The sequence below is a fragment of the Microcaecilia unicolor genome, chromosome 6 (assembly GCF_901765095.1).
Source record: "Microcaecilia unicolor chromosome 6, aMicUni1.1, whole genome shotgun sequence".
Classification (NCBI taxonomy): Eukaryota; Metazoa; Chordata; class Amphibia; order Gymnophiona; family Siphonopidae; genus Microcaecilia; species Microcaecilia unicolor.
Genome location: NC_044036.1, coordinates 8100495 through 8124854, shown reverse-complemented (window position 1 = coordinate 8124854; position 24360 = coordinate 8100495). Strand labels below are relative to the sequence as shown.

The 24360-nt window shown below is 43.4% G+C and overlaps 2 protein-coding genes across 6 annotated transcripts in view; one reads left to right on the top strand and one right to left on the bottom strand.

Moving 5' to 3' along the window:
• TMEM53 (transmembrane protein 53) overlaps positions 1–12269 on the bottom strand; it is a 31801-nt gene extending 19532 nt beyond the window's left edge. The window contains exons 1-2 of the mRNA XM_030207262.1: positions 12048–12269; positions 1830–1921 (exon numbers count right to left, since the gene is read on the bottom strand). Coding sequence (XP_030063122.1) covers positions 1830–1921; positions 12048–12111 — 156 coding nt within the window. The 5' untranslated portion in view covers positions 12112–12269. The remainder of the gene's footprint in view (positions 1–1829; positions 1922–12047) is intronic.
• A 33-nt stretch (positions 12270–12302) lies between these two features.
• ARMH1 (armadillo like helical domain containing 1) overlaps positions 12303–24360 on the top strand; it is a 69632-nt gene continuing 57574 nt past the window's right edge. For 2 of the 5 annotated variants that reach the window (XM_030207261.1, XM_030207257.1), the window contains exons 1-3: positions 12303–12381; positions 21139–21240; positions 21937–22158. In XM_030207261.1, the coding sequence (XP_030063121.1) occupies positions 21953–22158 (206 nt within the window). In that variant the 5' untranslated portion in view covers positions 12303–12381; positions 21139–21240; positions 21937–21952. Of the gene's footprint in view, positions 12382–12491; positions 12585–12757; positions 12784–21138; positions 21241–21936; positions 22159–24360 lie in introns of those variants that run through there. The other 3 variants (XM_030207258.1, XM_030207259.1, XM_030207260.1) reach the window with 3 other exon arrangements.

The window sequence follows — 24360 nt, the reverse complement described above, 5'->3', positions numbered from 1 at the left end:
GAGGCACTGGAGGCACCAAGCGTGGGTGTCGGTCTGCGAGATCGGCCGGCCGCACCGACCACACTTTTTAAATCCACTCGGGACCTTCGAGGACATCGACGGAAAAATCGCGTCGGCGAAGTTAAAGTCGTCGATGGTGGCGGAAATCACACCTCGAAAAAGGGAAAAACGACCGTGCGGCCACTAGGCCGCAATGTGGCGTCCCCGCTAGAAGCGAGGGAAAAGGGGAGCGCGTGCTCCACATGCTCAGGTTTTTCTTTTTTTTTTTTAAACAAAAAAGAAACCGGGCGGTGTATCAAAACTTAAATAGAAAAAGATAAACGATTCGCGTAAACGCGAACGGCTTTCCGGCGGCTGAAAACAGAGAGAGCGGCAAAGCACGACTCTCTCCAGACGCGGAAAAAAAGGAACTGGCGGGAGCGGTCGCGCACGGGCGGGAAGACGGCCGCGCATGCGCGGTGGGCGTGCCCTGCGTGCCGACCGTCCCGCGAAGCTTTTTCCGGTTGGTGGGGGCTGCCGCGGACGTCACCCAGTCGTGAGAACAAGCAGCCTGCTTGTCCTCGGAGAATAGGCTGTATCATCTAATGTGATACATGCCTAACCCCCCCCCCCAACTATTCTAAACTATGGCTTTAGACTTACTCCACTGTTCCACATATTGCTAAACTACTCCCTAAACGAAAGTCTAGACCAGGATTTTATGTTTATTCTTTCTTATTCCTTGGGGAAGAAAAGACTTCAGTGGTTAAATCGGTGCTCCAAAAAAGAAAAAGAAAAACTTAAGGCACCGAACAGCTCTCCGCATAAGCTCACAAAAAGCTCTCAGTGTTCTTATTAAGGGCCTGTGTGCTACTCAAAATATGCACTAGTGCAGATGCAATCAAAAATGACTTCTCTCAACAACGGAACTGTCCCTTTCATGAAGCTCTTGATGAAGCATCGAATGTGAAAGGGATGATGTCAGATAAGTCGTTCTTGATTGCACCTGACTAGCACATATTGTGAGTGGCACACAGGCTCATAAGGACAGTGAGTTTCTGTAAGCGTATGAATATGTTTAATTTGCATGGAGGAGGTTTTTCTGGCTAGTGATGTGCTGTGTGGAAAAGCTGTTTGGTGCCTCAGGTTTTTTTGAGAACCAATTTGGCCACTGAAGTCTTTTCCTGCCCAAGGAATACGAAAGGATAAACATAAAATCCTCGTCTAGACTTACGTTTATAAAGTGAAAAAAGCAAACCAAAACAAGCAAAAACAAACAAACAAAAAATCCCATTCCAATCACAGAATTGGGAGCTGGAGATTATGCAGTAGCTGGTGTTCATCAGCTGTACTTTGTTCACGTGATTTATCATGCTGGAGCAGGATAAAATGATAAGATGAGGGGAAATGACTGAGCAACTAGGATGGAATCTCTCTTAGTTCAAAGGTCCCTGGTGGCGATCCATAGTCTTGAGATCTGCACTTGGTTTCTAGATGACATTGCAGAGCTGTTCCATTTCCATTATAATTTTCAACACTGCACAGGTTCCAACAACCCCTTCTTCTAGAACCATGGTCTTCACTCACAGTCCTCCAGAGCTGCCAACAGATCAGGTTTTCAGGATATCACTAATGAATGTGAATGAGAGACCTGTATGCCTACTACTTCCACTATATTCAAACACCTTTCACATGCAGATTCCTTAGGGATATCTTGAAATACCTGACCTGTTGACAGTCTTCAAGGACTAGGAATGAAGACCAAGGTTCTAGACAGCACAGTCCTGTTTCTCCGAGGGGTCAGAAGCCTGTCACTCTGCTGCTAAGAGACAGCACTCACTGTTACTAACCTGGTTCCGGTAGATGTCACTGTATTTTGCTAAATGTGGATCTTTGCATCCACCCCATCCCAACAGGATCACCACCGGTGACTTGCAAGTATCTGTAGGACAAGGCAAGAATTGGAACAGGTTCAGATTACATTGGTTATCGGTCCATATCCATATTACACTTAAATTCTTTGTTTGACTCATAAAGCCTATTATTCCGGGAACACTCCCCCCTTTATTTTTCTTCTTGCACCATTCCTTACTCCCCTACTGGTTCCTTCCATTCCTTAGATGCCCATCACTTGCTACTACCCTCTTCAGGATATGCACATCCTATATAAAGGGGAAAGGGAAATGGGACTTGATATACCGCCTTTCTGAGGTTTTTGCAACTACATTCAAAGCGGTTTACATATATTCAGGTACTTATTTTGTACCAGGGGCAATGGAGGGTTAAGTGACTTGCCCAGAGTCACAAGGAGCTGCAGTGGAAGCATTAGAGATCTGGGTGGATGACCAAGAGGACACGCTACTTGATGTTAAGGTGAAGTCAGAGCATCATGCAGCACTATGAGGAGTTATGTTACAAGCTCAACGATATTGAAAACCGAGGATGTCAGAAAAACCTGAGAATCAGGGATGTCCCTGAGAATTCGGGTCAGGAGAACGTGCCTGCTCTTGTCACATTACTCTGTCAGCAACTACTGGGAGCTGAAGCACCAGAGGGGCCTCCTGAACTGGAACATTGTGGTTTGTTTTGCCAGATTTGTAGACAGGGAGCTTCTGCTGTAGCGTTCTCGGTCCTTAGCTTCCTTCAAATTTCAAGATGCTAAAGTACAGCTGTTCCAGGACCTCTCTGCATTTATGCTGGCGAAGCGTAGACACCTTAAGCCTATTCTGGAGCTCTTGCAGCAAAAAAACATTAAATACAAGTGGAACTTCCCGTTCGCGTTCAGTTTCCCTTTGGCGGGGAAGCTTTGTAAGGTGCGCACCCCTGAGGAAGCCTGACAGAAGCTCCTGGAGGGCAGTATTTCTATGCCTCCAGCTCAAGCATCCTGTTCACAGGTGCCCTCTAGACCTAAAGCCCAGAGGAACCAGCGGGGTTCATCTAGAGCTCAGAGCAAGTGTTGACTAGTTTTATTTCACTGGTTTACTTTGTTTAGTTAAGCAGTTTCTGTAGTGCTGCCATCTGTTCTTCTGAGTCATCTTTGCTCCTCCTTTTCGGAGTCAAGTTATCCCAAGGACATTGTGTACTGTTGTGTTTTGTTTTTTTGATGTGGCCAGTGGTGTATGGGACCATATTTTCTGTTATTATGACACTAGATTGGTCCAGCCTTTTTGTTCAAGAAGGGGATATACTGTACTTTTGCATCTTGTTGTTGCTGGGGTTAGGGGTGGGGGGCATTTCTTGGGGCGTGGTGACTTTCTCTCCAGTTTGAGCCCTTGAGTTTTGGACTTGGGAGCTGCTTTTGTAGTTTTGGTGGGGTGGTGGGAGGGTGGGGTGGGGTTTCTATGTTTGGGTTTTGTTTAGGTTGGTAGTGCGGCTGAATTGGTCTGGAAGAAACTGTACCTTGAGGTCTCATTTTACGGTCATGGCAGTTTTTTATCCTGCTGAAGTGGCCTATGCACTGTGTTCCTCACTGATCCGCAACGTCTCCTCTTAGAATACTCACCCTCAATGTCAAGGGTCTCAATTTGCCTTATATTCCTGAACCTTCATTACCCCAGTTGTAAAGGTCTAAAATATAAAGCAACATATGCATCAAGCTTCTCCTACATAAGCACGTAACTATGGAATGCACTACCAAACGCCATAAAAGCAATGCACGACCTAACCAACTTCCGAAGATCGCTAAAATCCAACCTGTTCAATAAGGCATACTACAATGCTACATCCTAAACACCAGACAACGAAACTTATACCAGACCTGACAAAACCGAACTCTTTATACCTGATTGCATCAGTTACTTCGACACGAATGAACTTTAACGAACCACCTCTTTGTCTCTCTTCCCGAAAATGAATTCTCTATACTTGACTGATTAATCTACAAAATAATGCATGCGTCAAACTTTACCTACTTGAGTACAAAGTTATGGAACGCACTGCCGCACAACTTAAAAACGATTCACGAACTAACCAACTTCCACAAACTACTGAAGACCCATCTCTTTAATAAAGTATACCACAAAGATCAACAAATGTGCGCACACACCACTCCTCCACATATATTTAGAACTGCTCTACAATTTCTACTTGCTATATTACTATCATATTTTATCATTACCATGTTACCCAAGATTCTTCTGTAACATTAATAATCTAACTTCTAATGCTTTCCCACCATTCTTGATATACTGTAAGCCATTATTTTGTTACCCAAGATCCTCTGTAACACAAAATGTCTATCTTCTAATGTAATTCCACCATTCATGAAGTATTGTAAGCCACATTGAGCCTGCAAAGAGGTGGGAAAATGTGGGATACAAATGCAATAAATAAATAAATACTCTTCTGTAATGCAATACCAATTTGTATTTCTCATGCTGGGAATGGCGATCGCCATTATGGAACAATGTAAGCCACATTGAGCCTGCAAATAGGTGGGAAAATGTGGGATACAAATGCAGCAAATAAATAAATAAATAAGCGCTCATTGGTGCTGCAAGAAGTGCTCTCCAAAAAGACAGATATTGTTTTTGTTATGATTCTGCTAAGACAGGCAGGGGAATAACTGGGACTCGCTTCTGATTGGCCTGTTAGAGATTGAGCTGAAGTCTGAGGCAGCAGACGTCAGAGGTCAGATCTATTTAAGCCTACCTCTCCCTTCAGTCAATGCTTTAGCGTTTGATTCCTGCCTGTTTCCCTTTCTCTGTTTGTGCTAGTAGCACACCTTGCTTTGTAGGAGTTTGCTTACTCTCTCTCCTCATTTCTCCTAGCTTTTCTGTGTGCTAGTTGTTTCTAGAGTACGCTTGTTTGTTTCTCTAGCTTAGCTGCTTTCCCTGATTACCTTGCTCCTGTGCAGCTGTGGCTGCTCTGTCTCTGTGGGCTGGTTATTCCCAGCGTATGCTTGTTTGCTTCCCTAGCTTAGCTGCTTTCCCTGATTATCTTGCTCCCGTGCACCTGTGGGTGCTCTGTCTCTGTGTACTGCTGAGTTGTAGTAGGAACATGTTTGTGTTTTCCCTTTGTTAGCCTTAACTCTTTGTCTGCAGTGTAAGCCCTGCTTCTTCCTGACTTGAGTGTTTAAAGCAGCCTTCCCCTTTAGCCTGCGTTAACTCTTTGTCTACTGTGGTTGGCTCCTGATTCTTGTAAGCTTTGCTCCTTATCTGTTGGGTGTATGTAAAGGCAGCTTTCCCTGTTTGCTTGCTTTTCCCTTTGTCTCTAGTGTCTGTTATTTGACTCTGTGACTCAGCCTTGTGTACTCTTGTGTGTGGATTCCCTTGACCCTTGAGTGCTGAGTGGCACAGTCCTGTGTATTCCTATAGGTGGTTTCCCTTAATCCTTGAGCGCTGTGTAGCACAGCCTTGTGTATTCTTATAGGTGGCTTCTCTTTTCCCTTGGGTGCTGTGTGGCACAGTCTAGTGTATTGTGTGCTGTATGTGGTACAGCCTAGAGTGTTCCTGTGGTGCTTCGCTCCTATAGACTCTGTGTCCCATTCTGTCCTTGGTTTTCTCTTCCCCTGGTCGTAGCCTGTACCTGCCAGCTTCTTGTCTGTCGCCCTTCCCTTGTGTCTAGCTAGCGCTGAGTGCGTTGCTTGTGCTCCAGTCCCTCCTGGGACCCCTCATTGTTCTTTTTCCCTTCCCTAGTGTGTGACTCGGTTCCAGATCAGCCGTGAGGCCCGTAAACTTGGACTCTGTATGACTGGGTTCCCGTTCGGCCGTTCGGCCCGCCTGAGTGGTCTATCTCCTTTTTCTGCTGGTGCTGGTTGAGTGTCCAGAGTGGTTGGGGCTTTGTGGCTGTGGGTTTGTGTAGAGTCTGTATGGTCCACCCTAGGCCTTGGCCAAGATCCTTCCTAAGCCTCGGCCTAGGCTCAAGGGCTTATGAACAGATTAAGAGTTTTGCTCCAGGAGACACACTTCGAGAGGTGTCATGAACACTTGCTCACTCACAAAGCTTTTTTTTGCTTCCGATTTGTCAGACTCTAAGACTAAGGTGTGTGTGTGGGGGGGGGGGGGGGGGATGTTTTTTTCCACAAAGACCTTGTGGTTCAAGTTCAAAAAATCAAACAAGACCCAGGTGGTTGCTTTTTGTATTTGCATGTGATTATTGATACTTGGGAGGTTACTATTGCTAATCTGTATGCACCAAATGCTAATCAATCCAGTTTCTTTCAGGAAGTTTGGATGTCACTCTCTGCTTTCTCCACTGGTCCACTAATCATAGTAGGGGATTTTAATGCTTGTGTTTTCCCTGATTTGGGCTCCATTGGAGTAAGCCTACCACATAATAGGCACTCATGGACCCTGAGGGAGGTTTTTCAGAATATGAGGGTGGTGGATGTGTGGAGGGAGAATCATAAGAGGGAAAGAGATTTTTTTTTTCTCTGTGGTTCACCACACTACACTAGGTTGGATTACATTTTTCTGGACTCATCATTATGGGGGGAGCTGCTTACTAGTAAGATTGGTAACATCACTTTTTCGGACCATGCTCCCAGTTGGATGGACTTAGTTGGTCTTCAGACTAAGAGTTGGGAATCTAGGTGGACCTTTAATATGAGTCTTCTAAAGGATTAGCAGCTACTTTTAGAACATAGAACTCTTATCAAGGATTATCTGGAGACTATCTCAACTCCCGAACCACAACTTCATGTCATCTGGGACACTTTTAAAGCGGTCTCCTAGGGGTTTTTTCTAGGGCGAGCTGCTAAATTTAAACAAGAGGGAGATGCCCAGTGGGAGCAGCTTTTGGTCACCATAGCTGATTTGGAACTAAACATAAGCAAACTGGTTCTCCAATGATCTAGCAGTCTTTGCAGAATGCTCGCCTCTCCCTGGACAGCAACTATCAAGAGGACTTAGCTTTTAATTTGTCTCTGCTTAAGCAAAAGCATTATAAGTATTCTGGGAAGGTGAGTAGGATCTTGACCTTTTGCTTGAGATAACAGTGAGTTGTTCGCACCATTGCTAAGGTTAAGGATGAGGTGTGTGGGATGCTCTTTAACTCTCACCAAATTCATGAGCGCTTGCTGTTTGCAAGAGCTTTACACTCGAGATCACTGCAATCAGCAACCTCAGATTGTTAATTACCTGAATACCTGTACTCTGCCTAAGTTGTCCAATGAACACAAAGCTAGACTAGAGCGGCCCGTTTCCCTGTTGGAGGTGGTTAAGGCAATTCACTCTTTGTCATCTGATAAATCTCCCAGGATGGATGGCTTCCCAGTAGAAATATTATAAGACCTTTGCTGGGGAGCAGTCCCCTCTACTTGCTGATGTGTTTCACTGAGTGCAGAGTTCAGAGCAGCTTCCAGATACACTGCAAGAGGCCTGGATCATTATGATCCTTAAGGAAGGTAAAGACCCAATGGAACGTACTTCCTATAGGCCTATCTCAGTATTGAATGATGTTGTTGAGGTATTAGCAAAGGTGCTTGCAGTTAGGTTGGGTCACATTCAGACTTCTCTGGTTCAACCTGACCAGGCTGGATTTGTAATGTAAAGGCAACTGGCCAATAATATTCATAGGATAGTCAATTTGATTGTCTTGACCCATGTCTAGTCCTCTCCTTTGTTTCTATTGGGAATCAATGGAGAAAAGGCCTTTGATCGGGTCCATTGGGCCTTTTTGGAGGGAGTTATGGGCAAGATGGGGTTTGGTAATTATTTTATGTGATGGATTAGAGGGAGGGGTGTTTAATCTTAGCACAGCTTGGCTTTTGTCTACATGAACCTTTTAAAGCAAAGAGGAGAAGGAGGAGGACGGTTGATCCTTTTGTTTTAAAACCTAAAATAGCTATCATTCAGCAATCAGTCTGTCATTCTTAAAAGCAGACGGACCTAACACGATCCAGCTTAAAATAACACATATGGTATCCTTTTGAAAGAAAAAAATAATAATAATAAAAAAAAAGCGAGTCTGGGGCTAAAAAATGCCTACTTCCTGTGAGAAAAAAGTTAAGCTATGCAGGCGCACATTCCTCCACGGCTGTAGGGGTGGTGTAGGGTTGTTATTTTTTTATATCACTTCCTGTTACATGACCCCCAAACCAAGATGGTGGACAGTAGTGGAAACAGCATGTCACGTAGGGCAATCAGTGATAGCCGCCATCTTGGAAAAAAGGGATGTGGCTATGTCACTTCCTGTATCACCAAAAGGGGTGGGGTCAGGTAGGGTTATGCAAAAAGGGTGGGGTTAGGTACAGAGATGCAAAACGGGTGTGGATTGGGTGGGGCTGTGACATCACATCCAGTAACATCATCAAAGGAGCAGGTGTAGGCGGGGCTTGATTGCCAGCTCACTTGGTACGATTAAAGTGGGCAGGATTCTCAACTGCCTGCTTAAATCGCTTTGAATATTGATCCCTATGTATATAGTTCAGCTGTTTAAATTAAAACTGCAAAAAAGTTCTAATTTAGACTGACCAGCTACACGGATTATTGCTAAATATTACCAACCCATGAGTATTCAGCACTGTGACTTCTAGGGATACATACCTGAACTATTTAAAAGCTGTGACCAACATTTAAAAACAACACTGTTTGCAGGGTTTAAATATCATGGGAAGGCTTTCTCTGTTGTAGCCCCATGGTTTATTTTTTTATTTTTGTTACATTTGTACCCTGCGCTTTCCCACTCATGGCAGACTCAATGCAGCTTACATGGGGCAATGGAGGGTTAAGTGACTTGCCCAGAGTCACAAGGAGCTGCCTGTGCCTGAAGTGGGAATCCAACTCAGTTCCTCAGTTCCCCAGGACCAAAGTCCACCACCCTAACCACTAGGCCACTCCTCCACTAGCGATATTAGGTAGACAGAATATCTGGTAAAAACGCCCGTTTACAAAGCTGTGCTACTGGCTGCCAGTGTGCTAATGCCAACACAGCCCATTCACTATGAATGGGCTGTGTCAGCATTGCCCCATGGCTTTGTAAACAGGGGGTGCTGGTTATTTGGACAGGATATCGTGGATACTACTTAACTGTGTACTATGATGTATTTACAATTTCAGTCTGTTATTTTGTACTAAACATTTATTTCACATTTTATTCTTTTTGGGCAATATTTATTACACTTTTTAAAATTAGTTATACTGTTATTTTGATGATGATTTTATTTATTGTACATCACTTTGTGATTTCTGGGGAAAGTGATTCATAAATGTAATAAATTAAGTGAAATTAATAATGGGATATGGATAGAATATGTGTGTGTCAGAGATGGAGGATTTACTGGGAGTAGATAGAATATGGTTGTCACTTCTTTCTAGGTCCACTCAACAGGCTGATCCATTCCTGGTTTTGCCTTACTAGACACATGAAAATTGGGAGCTTAGCCGAGACTGGGTGGGAAGAGCCGGTGGGAGGCGGGGAGGAGTAGCCTAGTGGTTAGGGTGGTGGACTTTGGTCCTGGGGAACTGAGGAACTGAGCTCGATTCCCGGCACAGGCAGCTCCTTGTGACTCTGGGCAAGTCACTTAACCCTCCATTGCCCGCCGCATTGAGCCTGCCATGAGTGGGAAAGCGCAGGGTACAAATGTAACAAAAATAAATAAAAAATAAATAGTGCTGGGCAGACTTATACGGTCTGTGCCAGAGCCGGTGGTGGGAGGCGGGGCTGGTGGTTGAGGGGCGGGGATAGTGCTGGGCAGACTTATATGGTCTGTGCCCTGAAAAGGACAGGTACAAATCAAGGTACGGTACATAAGTACATAAGTACATAAGTAATGCCACACTGGGAAAAGACCAAGGGTCCATCGAGCCCAGCATCCTGTCCACGACAGCGGCCAATCCAGGCCAAGGGCACCTGGCAAGCTTCCCAAACGTACAAACATTCTATACATGTTATTCCTGGAATTTTGGATTTTTCCAAGTCCGTTTAGTAGCGGTTTATGGACTTGTCCTTTAGGAAACCGTCCAACCCCTTTTTAAACTCTGCTAAGCTAACCGCCTTCACCACTTTCTCCGGCAACGAATTCCAGAGTTTAATTACACGTTGGGTGAAGAAAAATTTTCTCCGATTTGTTTTAAATTTACTACACTGTAGTTTCATTGCATGCCCCCTAGTCCTAGTATTTTTGGACAGCGTGAACAGACGCTTCACATCCACCTGTTCCACTCCACTCATTATTTTATATACCTCTATATACCACAAAAAGTAACACATATGAGTTATCTTGTTGGGCAGACTGGATGGACCGTGCAGGTCTTTTTCTGCCGTCATCTACTATGTTAAAATATGATTCTGATTTCCAGAAAACAATGAAAAAAATAAATAAAATCAAAATGAACCAGGTAACCATGAGTGCAAAGGGGCAACAATTAGGCCAGGATCAGGCAGTTTGATTGACTTGGGAAACAATAAGTAGCTGTGGATGCAGAGATGGGATAGTGTAATCCAGACGAGTGTATCCCCCCCTTCAGTCCATTCAGAACTCTGCCACACGTCTTATATTCCGCCAGAACCAATATACTCACATCACCCCTCTCCTCAAGTCACTTCACTGGCTTCCGATCAGATACCGCATACAATTCAAGCTTCTCCTCCTTACCTACAAATGCACCCGGTCTGCGGCTCCTCACTACCTCTCTACCCTCATCTCCCCCTATGTTCCCGCCCGTAACCTCCGCTCACAGGACAAACCCCTCCTTTCAGTTCCGTTCTCCGCCACTGCCAACTCCAGGCTCCGCTCATTCTGCCTTGCCTCACCCTTTGCCTGGAACAATCTTCCTCAACCCCTACGCCAAGCCCCCTCCCTACCCATCTTCAAATCTCTGCTTAAAACTCACCTCTTCAATGCTGCTTTCGGCACCTAACCTTTCGAGAAATATAGTATTCCCTATCTGACGGACTCTACACTTGTCTTTAGATTGTACACTTGTCTCTAGATTGTACACCTGTCTTTTAGATTGTAAGCTCCATGAGCAGGGACTGTCCATGTTAAATTGTACAGCGCTGCGTAACCCTAGTAGCGCTTTAGAAATGTTAAGTAGTAGTAGTAGTAGTTGTATTAGAAGGATGAGAAAAAAAAAGATGTGAACAAAGGAAGGAGAGGTATTGTGGGAGAAAAGGAGAGATATGTGAAATTTTGGAGGGGTAGTAAGCTGAAATGAGGGTATATAGAATGGATGAGTAGGGATGAAGAAATAAAGCGGGGGCTGAGAAAGAGAATGAGACTGTTTTGGGGTAGGTGGTGGAGAGATGAAATTTTGGAGGAGTAGTAAGCTGGAATGAGGGTATATAGAATGGATGAGTGGGGATGAAGAAATAAAGTGGGGGTTGAGAAAGAGAATGAGACTGTTTTGGGGTAGGTGGTGGACAGATGAAATTTTGGAGGGGTAGTAAGCTGGAATGAGGGTATATAGAATGGATGAGTGGGGATGAAGAAATAAAGTGGGGGTTGAGAAAGAGAATGAGACTGTTTTGGGGTAGGTGGTGGAGAGATGAAATTTTGGAGGGGTAGTAAGCTGGAATGAGGGTATATAGAATGGATGAGTGGGGATGAAGAAATAAAGTGGGGGTTGAGAAAGAGAATGAGACTGTTTTGGGGTAGGTGGTGGAGAGATGAAATTTTGGAGGAGTAGTAAGCTGGAATGAGGGTATATAGAATGGATGAGTGGGGATGAAGAAATAAAGTGGGGGTTGAGAAAGAGAATGAGACTGTTTTGGGGTAGGTGGTGGACAGATGAAATTTTGAATAAAGTGGGGGTTGAGAAAGAGAATGAGGCTGTTATGGGGTAGGTGGTGGAGAGATGAAATTTTGAATAAAGTGGGGGTTGAGAAAGAGAATGAGACTGTTTTGGGGTAGGTGGTAGAGAGATGGGATGTTGGGGTGCACAGTTCAGATGAAATCCCTGTCTAAGGCTTCAGCTAATGTTCCATCTTATGTCTTTGAGGAAGTGGGGTGGGGGGGAGACAGAGGTAGTTGACTATTATATGCTTGTCAGCTAACAATCAATTGCCAATGCTGTTCCTACAATCAAATGCGCCTGTGTTTGTGGCATCTACGTAATACACAAGCGGGACGGTGTAAAAACCGGATACAGCGGGATCCTCAGGAAGGGAGAAGCAGGTGGTGTTACCTAAGGGCGCGAGCAGGCTGGGGTCGGGGAAGACGATGGTGTAATCCAAATCAGTATCCTTCATGCCGTTTCTGCTCCGCTGCTTCGGTCCCCCTCAGGTCCCGCTTCCGGCCTCCTCCTGCAACAGACGCCGGAAGCAGCCCAGGGGCGGGGCGCAGCCAATCCAAGCACAGCAACGCGGTCAGCTGAGCCCCGCGCCCTTAGCAACCGCTTCTGTTTACAGAAGCCAACCGTCGCCTGGCAAACTAACGTCCGTGGGAGAGAGGGAGGGGAATCGGTCGGAGTGCCCGCCCACTCGGAAAAGGAGGCAGAGAGCGATTGGCCCAGACTCCGGGTAAGGGGCGTTATGATTGGCTGCGTTTTGCATCTGTGGGCAGAAGCAGTTGAATGTTTCTCTTGTTGTTGTGGTGGGCGCGCGCTGTGTGCGGTCGGTGCGGGGAAGGGCTTTTGGATTGTTGCTGGCTGCAAGTGCAGTGTCTTGTCTCTGTGTCTCTGGCAGACTTTTCCCACGGGGCTGCATGGAAAACAATAACGATAGTAAGGACCCAGGAGGTGCCTGCATTTAAGTTATGTAAACCGCTTGCTTGGGTTGTATCTACAGAAAGGCGGTATATATATTTATATATTGCATTTGTATCCCACATTTTCCCACCTCTTTGCAGGCTCAATGTGGCTTACAATACATCATGAATATTAAACCCATCATATCCATGACCCTTTGCAAATCGTACCCAAGGTGTTTTACAAATCCTATTTTGTTTGGGGTTTTTTTTTCTAGTTGATTTTGTTATTTATTTTATTTTATTCTTAGAAATTTTTTTATTAAGTTTTAATAACAGGGGTAGCAAATACAAATTACAAGAAATAATCAGGTAATCACACCAGGTAACATAGGGAGGAAAAGGAGGGTAGGGGGGGAAGCAATTTATGAATGCATTCAAAGCAAAACCTGCAATTTACACTCCAGTACTATGAAGAACTCTTGTTTAAAGAAAGATAGGTTGTTAAAGGCAGCCACACTTTATCAACAAATAAGGAATTTCAAACTTTGAGGGCTAAAGATAGCTCAAATTTGTGGATCTGTAAGACAGAATGCCACCAAAAGTGAGAATTAAGAAAGGAGTTATCCTTCCAGTTTGTTAAAACCATTTTTAAGCCGACAGCAATGAACGTATCATATAGTTTGGAGGAATATTTGTCTAGAGCACTTTCTAGCTGATTTGGAACGTTTTGCTGAAATCTGCAATCATTTGTCACCTCTCTGCAGTTTTACTTATCATTTCTGTAGCACTACTAGACCCACAGATATCTCTGCTCGACAGAGTTTACGACCTATTCAAGACAAATAGGACAATAAGGGATTAGGGAGTTATTTATTGTTGCAATGATTAAAACAGATACTGAATAGGTGGCAGGTTCCATTTTAAGAAGTGTTAGTCATTTTCTTCCGTTCTGAAAAGCATACCTGTTTATGGAAGCTTTTTTAAATCTGGCATGATTATGATATGTTTGGGGGAAGAGAGAATATTTATTCAATAATTTTGTATGAAAACATGTCATTTTATATTCTGTTTTTGTGTGCATATACCCCTGGATTCTATATAGAGGGACTTAAGTTGCATGCGCAAATCTGGTCGTATTCTAGATTTGTGAAGCGCAACTTCATTAGTTAATTGGCACATATCGGCGCTGATTGGCTTGTTAGGCAATTAGTGACCCTAATTGGCATTACTCGCACAACTGTCAAAAGTGTATTCTGTAACATGATGCGCGTCAATTCTAAGTCGCATAGTTGAAAAAGGGGCATGGAATGGGCAGGTTTTGGGGGTTTCTAAAATCTATGCACATTGTTATAGAATATACCAGGTCCACGCCTAATTTAGCCGTCGGCATTTACACCAAGTTTTTTTTTGGGTGGGGGGGGGGGGGTTGTTTTTCTTTTTTAAATATTTGAGAGCTCGGCCACATGTACACCGAAAACCAGTTTTTACACCAAGTTTTACTTGGTGTAATTGTCCACAAATGGCTTTAGGAATTTACCACATGATGTAATTGTATATGTGTACAAATTTAAAGTTTAATATTTAAAAGAATGATGTCCAGCTACACATGTTTTTCGTTTCAGTATATACGTATATACTGCTTAGACATAAGCAGTTTACAGTTTCATTTTACAGGTACTAGGTCTGTCCCTAGTGGGCTCACAATCTAAATAATACATTGTACTCCTGTTGTACCTGGATAAACGGAGTGTTAAGTGATTTGCCCAGGGTCACATGGAGCTGCAGAGGGGGTTGAACCTGGTTCCCCAGAATCTCAACCCACTGCCGACCATCAGGCAGCAGTGGGAATCAAACCCAATTCCCCAGGTTCACAAGCATCTATACTAACCGTTAGGCCACATGTTTAGAGAATTGTGCTTGGAGGAGTGATGGAGAGATCATGATTGCTAAGGTTAAACTATCACAATCTGGTTGGAGGGGGAAGAGCATTGAAGGGTAGAAAGTTAATTGAAGTGGATGCAAGACAGGAAGCTTGTTTAGGGCACCATCCCTAGCTTTAAATCATTAATTAGTATATGAATTCTTTGCTTTGCTCTTTACTGAGGAGGATGTAAGGAAGCTACCTGTGCCAAAAATGGTATTTAAGGGTGATGATATGGAGGAACTGAAAGAAATTTGGAAGATTGTAATAAGCCAAATCACCTGCACTGGATGGTATACACCCCAGAAAACTGAAATAGCGCAAAAACGAAATTGCAGATCTATTGGTAATCTGCAACCTGTCATTAAAATTGTCCACAGTGGCAGGTTGCCAATGTAATACATTACAAGACATGACACTTGTATCCCACACATACCACTGGAGTTCACAGTGTGGCTCACAGAGAAAGACAAACTGGAACATCTCCAGGAATTACCCAACCTTTATTCCTTTCAGGAAATCTAGACTGCCCTTATTTGACTGACTGTACATTTGTCCTTTAGATTGTAAGCTCCTTTGAGCAGGGACTTTCCTTCTATGTTAAATTGTACAGTGCTGCGTAACCCTAGTAGCGCTTTAGAAATGTCAAGTAGTAGTAGTAGTAGTAATTACACTGATTAAGAAAAAACACATACTTATGAAACACAAATGCTAAAATTTTCTACATAAGAATGTTTTTGAATAATTTAAAAAAAAAAAAACATATAATTGGATTGTCTTCTAATATCAATTGGTAATTCATGCCACTGACTGGCTGCCAAATATGCAAATATTAAAAAAAAAAAAACCCAAACCCTTCTTATACACCACCCTTTGTTGGGTCCAGATGTTGTAAAATTAGAAAACACCTGAATCCAGGGATCATATTCCTAAACGATACTCTTAAACCTGACATATATGCAGGCACTTCTCCATGTACTGCAAAAAAATACAAGGCAACAAAGCTTAAAGACAACACGTGCTTCCATTGGCAACCAATGTAATTGCACCAGTAATGTATTATTATTATTTTTTTAATTAGAATTTGTTTACCACCTTTTTGAAGAAATTCATTCAAGGCGGTGTACAGTAAGAATAGGGGAAATGGGACTTGATATACCACCTTTCTGAGGTTTTTGTAACTACATTCAAAGTGGTTTACTATATTCAGGTACTTATTTTGTACCAGGAGCAATGGAGGGTTAAGTGACTTGCCCAGAGTCACAAGGAGCTGCAGTGGGAATTGAACCCAGTTTCCTAGGATCAAAGTCCACTGCACTAACCACTAGGCTACTCCTCCACTCAAGCATGAGCAATAGACAATTACAGCAGTAAAAATATTCAAAAACAATACAAAGTATGGCATGGTATACTACTTGCAATGTTAACACAATACGTAATAGAGCATTTTAATTAATAGTGAAGGATAAAGCAAAGATGGAACATATAGATTTATTTTATTTTATTTATTTATGGTTCATTTCTACCCCACATTTTCCCACAAATGCAGGCACAATGTGGCTTACATGAGTTATAAAAAGAAGAAAAGTACAATACATGAATGCTATTGGAAGAATAAGGATGTAACGCTAACAACAGTAATAATGACTAAACAGCAGAGTTACTGATGAAGTATGTTTTTTCAAATAGGAACGTTTTAAGCAACTTCTTGAAAACTACTACTACTACTACTATTTAGCATTTCTATAGCGCTACAAGGCGTACGCAGCGCTGCACAAACATAGAAGAAAGACAGGTAAGAAGAGTTAGACAGTAAGGTGATTAATTTAAAGAAAGTTGCACATGACGTAGAGATGGTTTAATATCTCAGCTAGGATAGGAGTGGATAAACATGTCCTGCTGCAGTATGTGCAGCCCGTGTCACCTGCTTCCTGAAGTAGAGATAGTCTTGTGTTAAGTAAAGCCTTTCAGCAGTGCATTCCAGAGTGTGGGGGCTACTCCGGAGAAGGCTTGCTTGCATCGTGTGATGTCTTTTGGAGAAGGTGTAGTTAGTGATAGTCCTTGAGAGGACCTTAGTGTCCTTGGCGGTGTGTAGAGGATCATTCTATTCTTCAGGTACTCAGGGCCATTTCCTTTGAGGGCCTTCCATCTTAAGTAGAGAGGTGTGGTAGCCGTGTTAGTCCACTCTTAAAGGTTATCAATAGAAATCAAACAAAATAAAACGTGGAAAAGAAAATAAGATGATAGCTTTTTTATTGGACATATCTTAATACATTTCTTGATTAGCTTTCGAAGGTTGCCCTTCTTCGTCAGATCGGAAATTTCCAAAAAGGTATCATCTTATTTTCTTTTCCATGTTTTATTTTGTTTGATTTCTATTGATAACCTTTGAGGGCCTTGAAGTAATGGGGCAACTGTCAAATTTAGATGATCTAAATATCAGTCATGCTGTAGTATTTAACAATGTTTGAAGTTTTTTAATCATGTCCTTACATCCAATATAAATTATATTACAATAGTCGATATGCGACAGCACCACTGCTTGCGCAATCGATCTGAACACTTCTGAACTAAAGCTTGATCTTATATGATGTAGTTTCCATAGTACTCTAAACACGTTGCTTGCTACTACCTGCACTTGCTCTTCAAATGAAATATTTATCAACAATCCCAGAATTTTAAGGGAGACCGCCAATAGAAAGTTGACATTTTCAATACATAAACTATCCTCATTCTCCATGTTGAATCTATTCTCAAACACTATGAACTTCGTTTTATCCTTATTCATTTTAAGTCTGAAGCTAGTTGCCCATCCTTCTATTACCACAGGGATCACATTCGATAAATGTTCTTCAAAAGGAATAAAGACTGTTATATCGTTGCATATATCAACATTTGAAAACCCAAACTGACCAATTTCTTACCCAGCGGTGCCATAATTAGATTAAAAAGAATGGGGGACAGGGATGAGCCCTGAGGAACCCACAACCTGGGCTCCATTCCACAGATACAGACCCTTTCATCCTTACTTTATAACTTACACATAGTAACATAGTAGATGACGGCAGAAAAAGACCTGCACGGTCCATCCAGTCTGCCCAACAAGATAAACTCACATGTGCCACTTTTTGTGTATACCTTACCTTGATTTGTACCTGCCTTTTTCAGGGCACAGACCTTATAAGTCTGCCCAGCACTATCCCCGCCCCCGCCTTCCACCACCGGCTCTGGCACAGACCGTATAAGTCTGCCCAGCACTATCCCCGCCTCCCAACCACCAGCCCCGCCTCCCACCACCGGCTCTGGCACAGACCATATAAGTCTGCCCAGCACTATCCCACCTCCCAACCACCAGCCCTGCCTCCCACCACCGGCTAAGCTTCTGGGGACTTATATTAGTCAAAAACCACCTAAACCACTGAACTTTGGACTTTTATGGCCCGCACCATAAAAGTCTAAAATAGATAACAATACAGAATGATCCACCACATCAAATGCACGTGAGAGATCATATTGCATCAGGAGAACCTTCTTGCCCACACAAATTAATTGCCTAAGCTCAGATGTCAATGTGGCCAGAACTGTCTCCGTACTAAGGCCCCACATTAGGGTCACCACTGAGGAAAAGGATTCAATACATTGAAATCTTCTGCTAAGTGTGTGACGGTGGCCAAAAAAGCAAACAGAATGTTAGGAATTATTAGCAAAGGAAGAGAGATTAAAACAATATCATTTATTTATTTTTATTACATTTGTATCCCACATTATCCCACCTTTTTGCAGGCTCAATGTGGCTTACAATTCATTGTGGATACTGGAAATAGAAAAGAGCATACATTTGGTTTAGCAGAAGTTTTGGGTACATGGTGGTGAGATGCGTGATAGTGTTAAAGCCATAGACGTTAGGTACATGATAGTATGAAAACATTAAAGAACATTCCTGGATATTTTAAAGAAAGTAGAGTTACGCATGTTGTTCTTTATGATATATTTTGTCGAAGAGATAAGTTTTCAGGAGTTTGCGGAAGTTGGTCATTTCGTAGACCGATTTCAGGTTACGTGGCAGTGAGTTCCAGAGCTGTGTGCTTGTATAGGAAAAGGTTGATGCATGCATTGATTTGTATTTCAAGCCTTTACATTTGGGAGGATGAAGGTTGAGGAATGTGCGGGAGGATTTTTTTGCGTTTCTGGATGGTAGTCTATTAGGTCTGACAAATGCCTCTGTATCACTTTCTTTATGGTGAGATTTTACTTCGAGTTTTGTGTGCAATTCTGGTCGCCGTATCTCAAAAAAAGAGGTATTGGAACTGGAAAATGTAAAATGAACAGCAACCAAAATGATTAAGGGGATAGAATGATTCTCATATATGTGAAAAGACTAAAGAGGTTAGGACTGCTCAGCTTGGAGAAGAGATAGTTGAGGGGAGATATGATAGAGGTCTATAAAATCCTGACTGGAATGGAACAGGTAAACTCAAATTCATTGTTTACTCTTTCAAAAACTACATAGACTAGGGGACACTCCATGAAAGTTACATACAGGGGCATAATTGAACAAAAACGTCTATCTCCATGGGCGTTTATCTCCGAGAACGGGTCCGTGAAGGGGCGGACCGAACCGTATTTTCGAAAAAAATAGACGTCCATGTTTTATTCGCCAATTTGTGAGCTGGGCGTTTTTGTTTTTCAGTGATAATGGAAAATGAAAGCGCCCAGTTCAAAAACGAATAAATCCAAGGCATTTGTTCGTGGGAGGGGCCAGGATTCGTAGTGCACTGGTCCCCCTCACATGCCAGGACACCAACCGGGCACCCTAGGGGGCACTTTTACAAAAACAAAAAAAAAGGTAAAAGAGCTCCCAGGTGCATAGCACCCTTCCCTTGTGTGTTGAGCCCCCCAAATCCCCCTCAAAACCCACTGCCCACAAGTCTACACCATTACTATAGCCCTAAGGGGTGAAGGGGGGCACCTACATGTGGGTACAGTGGGTTTGGGGGGGTTGGACGACTAAGCATTAAGCAGCACAATTGTAACAGGTAGGGGGGGATGGGCCTGGGTCCACCTGCCTGAAGTCCACTGCACCCCCTAACAACTGCTCCAGGGACCTGCATACTGCTGCCAGGGAGGTGGGTATGACATTTGAGGGTGAACATAAAAAGTTGAGAAACGGCATATTTTTGTGGTGGGAGGGGGTTTGTGACCACTGGGGGAGACCACTGGAGGTCATCCCCGACTCCCTCCAGTGGTCATCTGGTCATTTAGGGCACTTTTTGGGGCCCTATTCGTGGAAAAACAGGGTCCAGGAAAAGTGCCCTAAATTCTCGCTAAAAACGCATATTTTTTTTCCATTATCGGCGAAAGGCGCCTATTTCTGATCGGCCGATAACCACGCCCCAGTTCCGCCTTCACCACGCCTTTGACACGCCCCCATCAACTTTGTCCGCATCCGCGACGGAGTGCAGTTGAAAACGTCCAAATTCGGCTTTCGATTATACCGCTTTATTTGTTTTTGTGAGATAAACGTCTATCTCCCGATTTGGGTCGCAATATAGGCGTTTTTTTTTTTCAATTATAAGCTGGATAGTAGCACACTTAAATAGGAAAAATCTTTTTTCACTCAATGTGTAGTTAAAGCTCTGGAATTCTTTGCCAGAGCAATTGGTAAAAGCCATTAACTTAGCTGGCTTTAAAAAATGTTTGGACAAATTCCTGGAATAAAAGTCCTAAACCATTATTAAGCAGTGGCTTTATTCAGGTCTACTTATCCCTGAGGTTAACTAGCATGGAATCTTGGTATTTCTTGGGTCTCTACCAAAGGTGACCTAGACAGGCCACTATTGGAAACAGGATACTGAGCTAGACGGTCTGACCCAGTAGGGCAAAGCTTGACCCAGCATTCTGCTGAAACGAGAGAAGGAGAACACAGATAAAATGTGGTCTGTAAGGAGAGAACCAACTATGGTGGAACTGATGCTACCGAGGGAAGAGTTATAACCATCTGTTGAAAAAAAGAGGAGGAAAGAGTGTGGGTGTAAGATGGACCTGCTGCCTATGTGGATCCCTTCTTTACTGCTGAGAGGACTCAACACTGTGATTAAAATGACCTCTCTCTCAGGTGCATCACCTCCTAGTCAGGGAGTTTTGTGAAATATTTTAGTTATTTTTTTTCTTGTACTCTTGGGAAGGAGAGGAAGTAAATCCCCTTATCCATATCTCATCCTCAGGGATTTTCCCCTCACTAATTAGAGGAACTGAGAGTGAGTTTGGTATTATTGGCCAGAGTATTAATATACTGAAGATGCTTAATACAGAGGAAAAATGCCGAGAAGACCTTAAAATTCAAGGATATTGAACTATTGCTTATACTTTGACTTTTTTATTGTTTTCATTTGATTTTGAACAGCTATAGATAATTTTGAGCTTTATTTTATTATTCATTTGATATACCATCCATTGGCATGGCCATCTAGGTAGTTTATATAGTAATAAAATCAATAAAAATTATGACTAGAACTTCAAATAGTTATAGGATAGAATATTTTGATCACCATGCAATCACAGGCGATTTCCACCACCCACATTTGATTTGCTCCAATTTAGGTCTTGAATTTTGTCCCTTTAATTTACTTTGCTGCGCTACTTTGCTGCCTTTTTCTGTTTTCTCCAGGTTTAAAGCACCATCCTGTAGATATCTTTTGTGTAGGACCTCTAGGGCTATCCTTGACCCCATTTCATCTAGGTCCTTGTAGTTCCAATTTTTTTAAGTATGGTGAGTTCTGGGGGCCCTCGGATATCTTTGGCTGACAAGGTTTGGAGATCGCCACCAGCTACAGGAAGGGTGCGCCATTGCTGGGTTGAACCTGGGCCAAAAGTGAATGGTCCCAAGCCCACTCGGGACCACCCATGGCTTTTCCCCTGGGTGGGGGGGGGGGGGGATGAAACAATAGGAAAAAGAAAATAGGAACATCCAAGAAGGGGAAGTTCAACAAATTATAGCATGCTACAGGAGCGTAGCCAGACAGCAGATTTTGGGTGGGCCTAGTCAAGAAGTGGGTGGGCACCAAGTGTTCTCCTCCACCCCCCCCCCCCCCAATGCAATGAGGCCAGTATCAGCAGCTTAGGAAGCTTAGACTGCTGAAGTGGAGAGCAGTGTTTTCAGCACCATCAGGGGGAGGTCTTCAGCTGGCGAAGCTTGGGATCCCCACTAGCTAGCACTAAATATGTGCTGCTGTTGGGTGGGCCTGAGCCCTAAGTGGATGGGCCCTGGCCTACCCAGGCCCACCTGTGGCTACGCCACTGCTATAGACTTTGAAAGATGTTAACTAGAATTAGCAGGTTGTTGGGTGTGAGTTGGAGTCCTCCCTCTTCTGTGCTAACAGACTTGTATGTCATCATTGCTGCAGTTCTGTCAGTGGAGGATTTACATTACTGAATTTCACTGACATTTCTCTTTCTCTCTGTTCAGGTGTACTGTCATCACAATGACTTCCGTAAGGGAGCAGGAAGCCATTAATAGATTATTGGCATTCTTGCAAGAGTGGGATAATGGCAACAAAACTACCCGCAGCCGTATCTTGAATGATTTCATCACCTTGAATCAAGGCAAGACTGGCCCTGAGCTGGAACTGGAGTTCTCCCAAGGAGGCAGCTTGTTTCTGGCACGTCTTACAACATGGCTCAGGCTCTCGTATCCTTTCAGCTCCCAGTCTGTGAGAAGATGTTGTCTTAGGAACAGATACCCATGTGCTCGCATCACGTGTCTAGAGCTGTAAAAGTCATGCCCTGAGCTGTGGCCAGCATCTCTTTGAAGCTAGTACCTCAGATGGGGTAGCTTTCACAGTAATTGATGAGCCCAGATTTATAGTGAAACTAAAGATGTGTTGTCTAGAAAAAAGGAGGAAAAAGGCAGATATGGCATAAACCCTCAAGAGAATCCACGTATGTGGAGAACTCAGTAGATCCCACGGGGTGTAAAATGAAAATACAAAAAGGTGGGAGTATGAGCCAGGCTATCCAAAGACTGGAACCAAAATGAAATTAAAATATACAACGCACTGCACAAGCGGCAGACGGATTACTCATTGAACGGTCTTTTTCAAGACCATTTTTAAGATCCTGTCTGCAGATCTTTCATTTGGCATTTTTTTCTCGAGCATTGAGATTTTTTCATTATAACCATTGATAATCTCAATTCACTGTTTTCCTTAGTGATCAGACTCCTGATGTAGCCCATCTGGATGAAACACAACGTTGTGTCGAGTCATTTTCAATGTAAAATTGTTTTATTATTATTAATCGTCGTATATTTTAATTTCATTTTGGTTCCAGTCTTTGGATAGCCTGGCTCATACTCCCATCTTTTTTTTTATTTTCATAAACCCTCAAGTACATCACAATTTCCAGAGAATGAGAACTGGAAGGAGCTGAAGAGAGGGAGGCCGGAAAGGAATGGATGAAAATAGTTTTTCAGTGAGAGGGCGATAGATTTCAATAGAGGTTGGAGGAATTAAAAGTGGCAGAACCCAAGCTTTAACATAACAAATAATAAAAGAAGCAACATGAAATCAGAGATTGAGTGTTAAGTACGATTTAGCACAGTAGAGCCACGGATTATTTGTATAATGTATTTGGGGCACTATTCGGGGCCGAATTGAGTCAAATCTGAATATTCTGTACAGCCATAGTTTCTTATTTTGAAGGTGCCTTAGCTGTGGCTACTGACCATTATAAATGTTTAGCTACTCCTTTGTATGAAGAATATTGAATCAGTTTACTTTGCTCTTTCTTCCTTCAATAACACATCACTATCCACCTTATAATTGAAAGAGAAAAACGCCTAGATTTCAACCCAAATCGGGAGATAGACGTTTATCTCACAAAAACAAATAAATCGGTATAATGGAAAGCCGATTTTGGACGTTTTCAACTGCACTCCATCGCGGAAGCGTATAAAGTTGACGGGGGCGTGTCGGAGGCGCGACGAAGGTGGAACTGGGGCGTGGTTATCGGCCGAGGAGAGATGGGCGCCTTTCGCCGATAATGGACAAAAAGTATTCGTTTGTAGCTAGAATTTAGGGCACTTTTCCTGGACCCTGTTTTTTCACGAATAAGGCCCCAAAAAGTGCCCTCAATGACCAGATTACCCCCAGAGGGAATCGGGGATGACCTCCCCTGACTCCCCCAGTGGTCACTAACCCCCTCCCACCACAAAAAAATGATGTTTCACAATTTTTTATTTTCACCATCAAATGTCATACCCACCTCCCTGGCAGCAGTATGCAGGTCCCTGGAGCAGTTGTTAGGGGGTGCAGTGGACTTCAGGCAGGTGGACCCAGGCCCATCCCCCCCCCTACCTGTTACAATTGTGCTGCTTAATGCTTAGTCGTCCAACCCCCTCAAACCCACTGTACCCACATGTAGGTGCCCCCCTTCACCCCTTAGGGCTATAGTAATGGTGTAGACTTGTGGGCAGTGGGTTTTGAGGGGGATTTGGGGGGCTCAACGCACAAGGGGAGGGTGCTATGCACCTGAGAGCTCTTTTACCTTTTTTTTGGTTTTTGTAAAAGTGCCCCCTAGGGTGCCCGGTTGGTGTCCTGGCATGTGAGGGGGACCAGTGCATTACGACTCCTGGCCCCTCCCACGAACAAATGCCTTGGATTTATTCGTTTTTGAGCTGGGCGCTTTCATTTTCCATTATCGCTGAAAAACAAAAACGCCCAGCTCACACATTGTCAAATAAAACATGGACGTCTATTTTTTTCGAAAATACGGTTCGGTCCGCCCCTTCACGGACCCGTTCTTGGAGATAAACGCCCATGGAGATAGAGGTTTTCGTTCAATTATGCCCCTCCACGTCTATGATCTTGGATACTGCCTGCTTCAAATATTG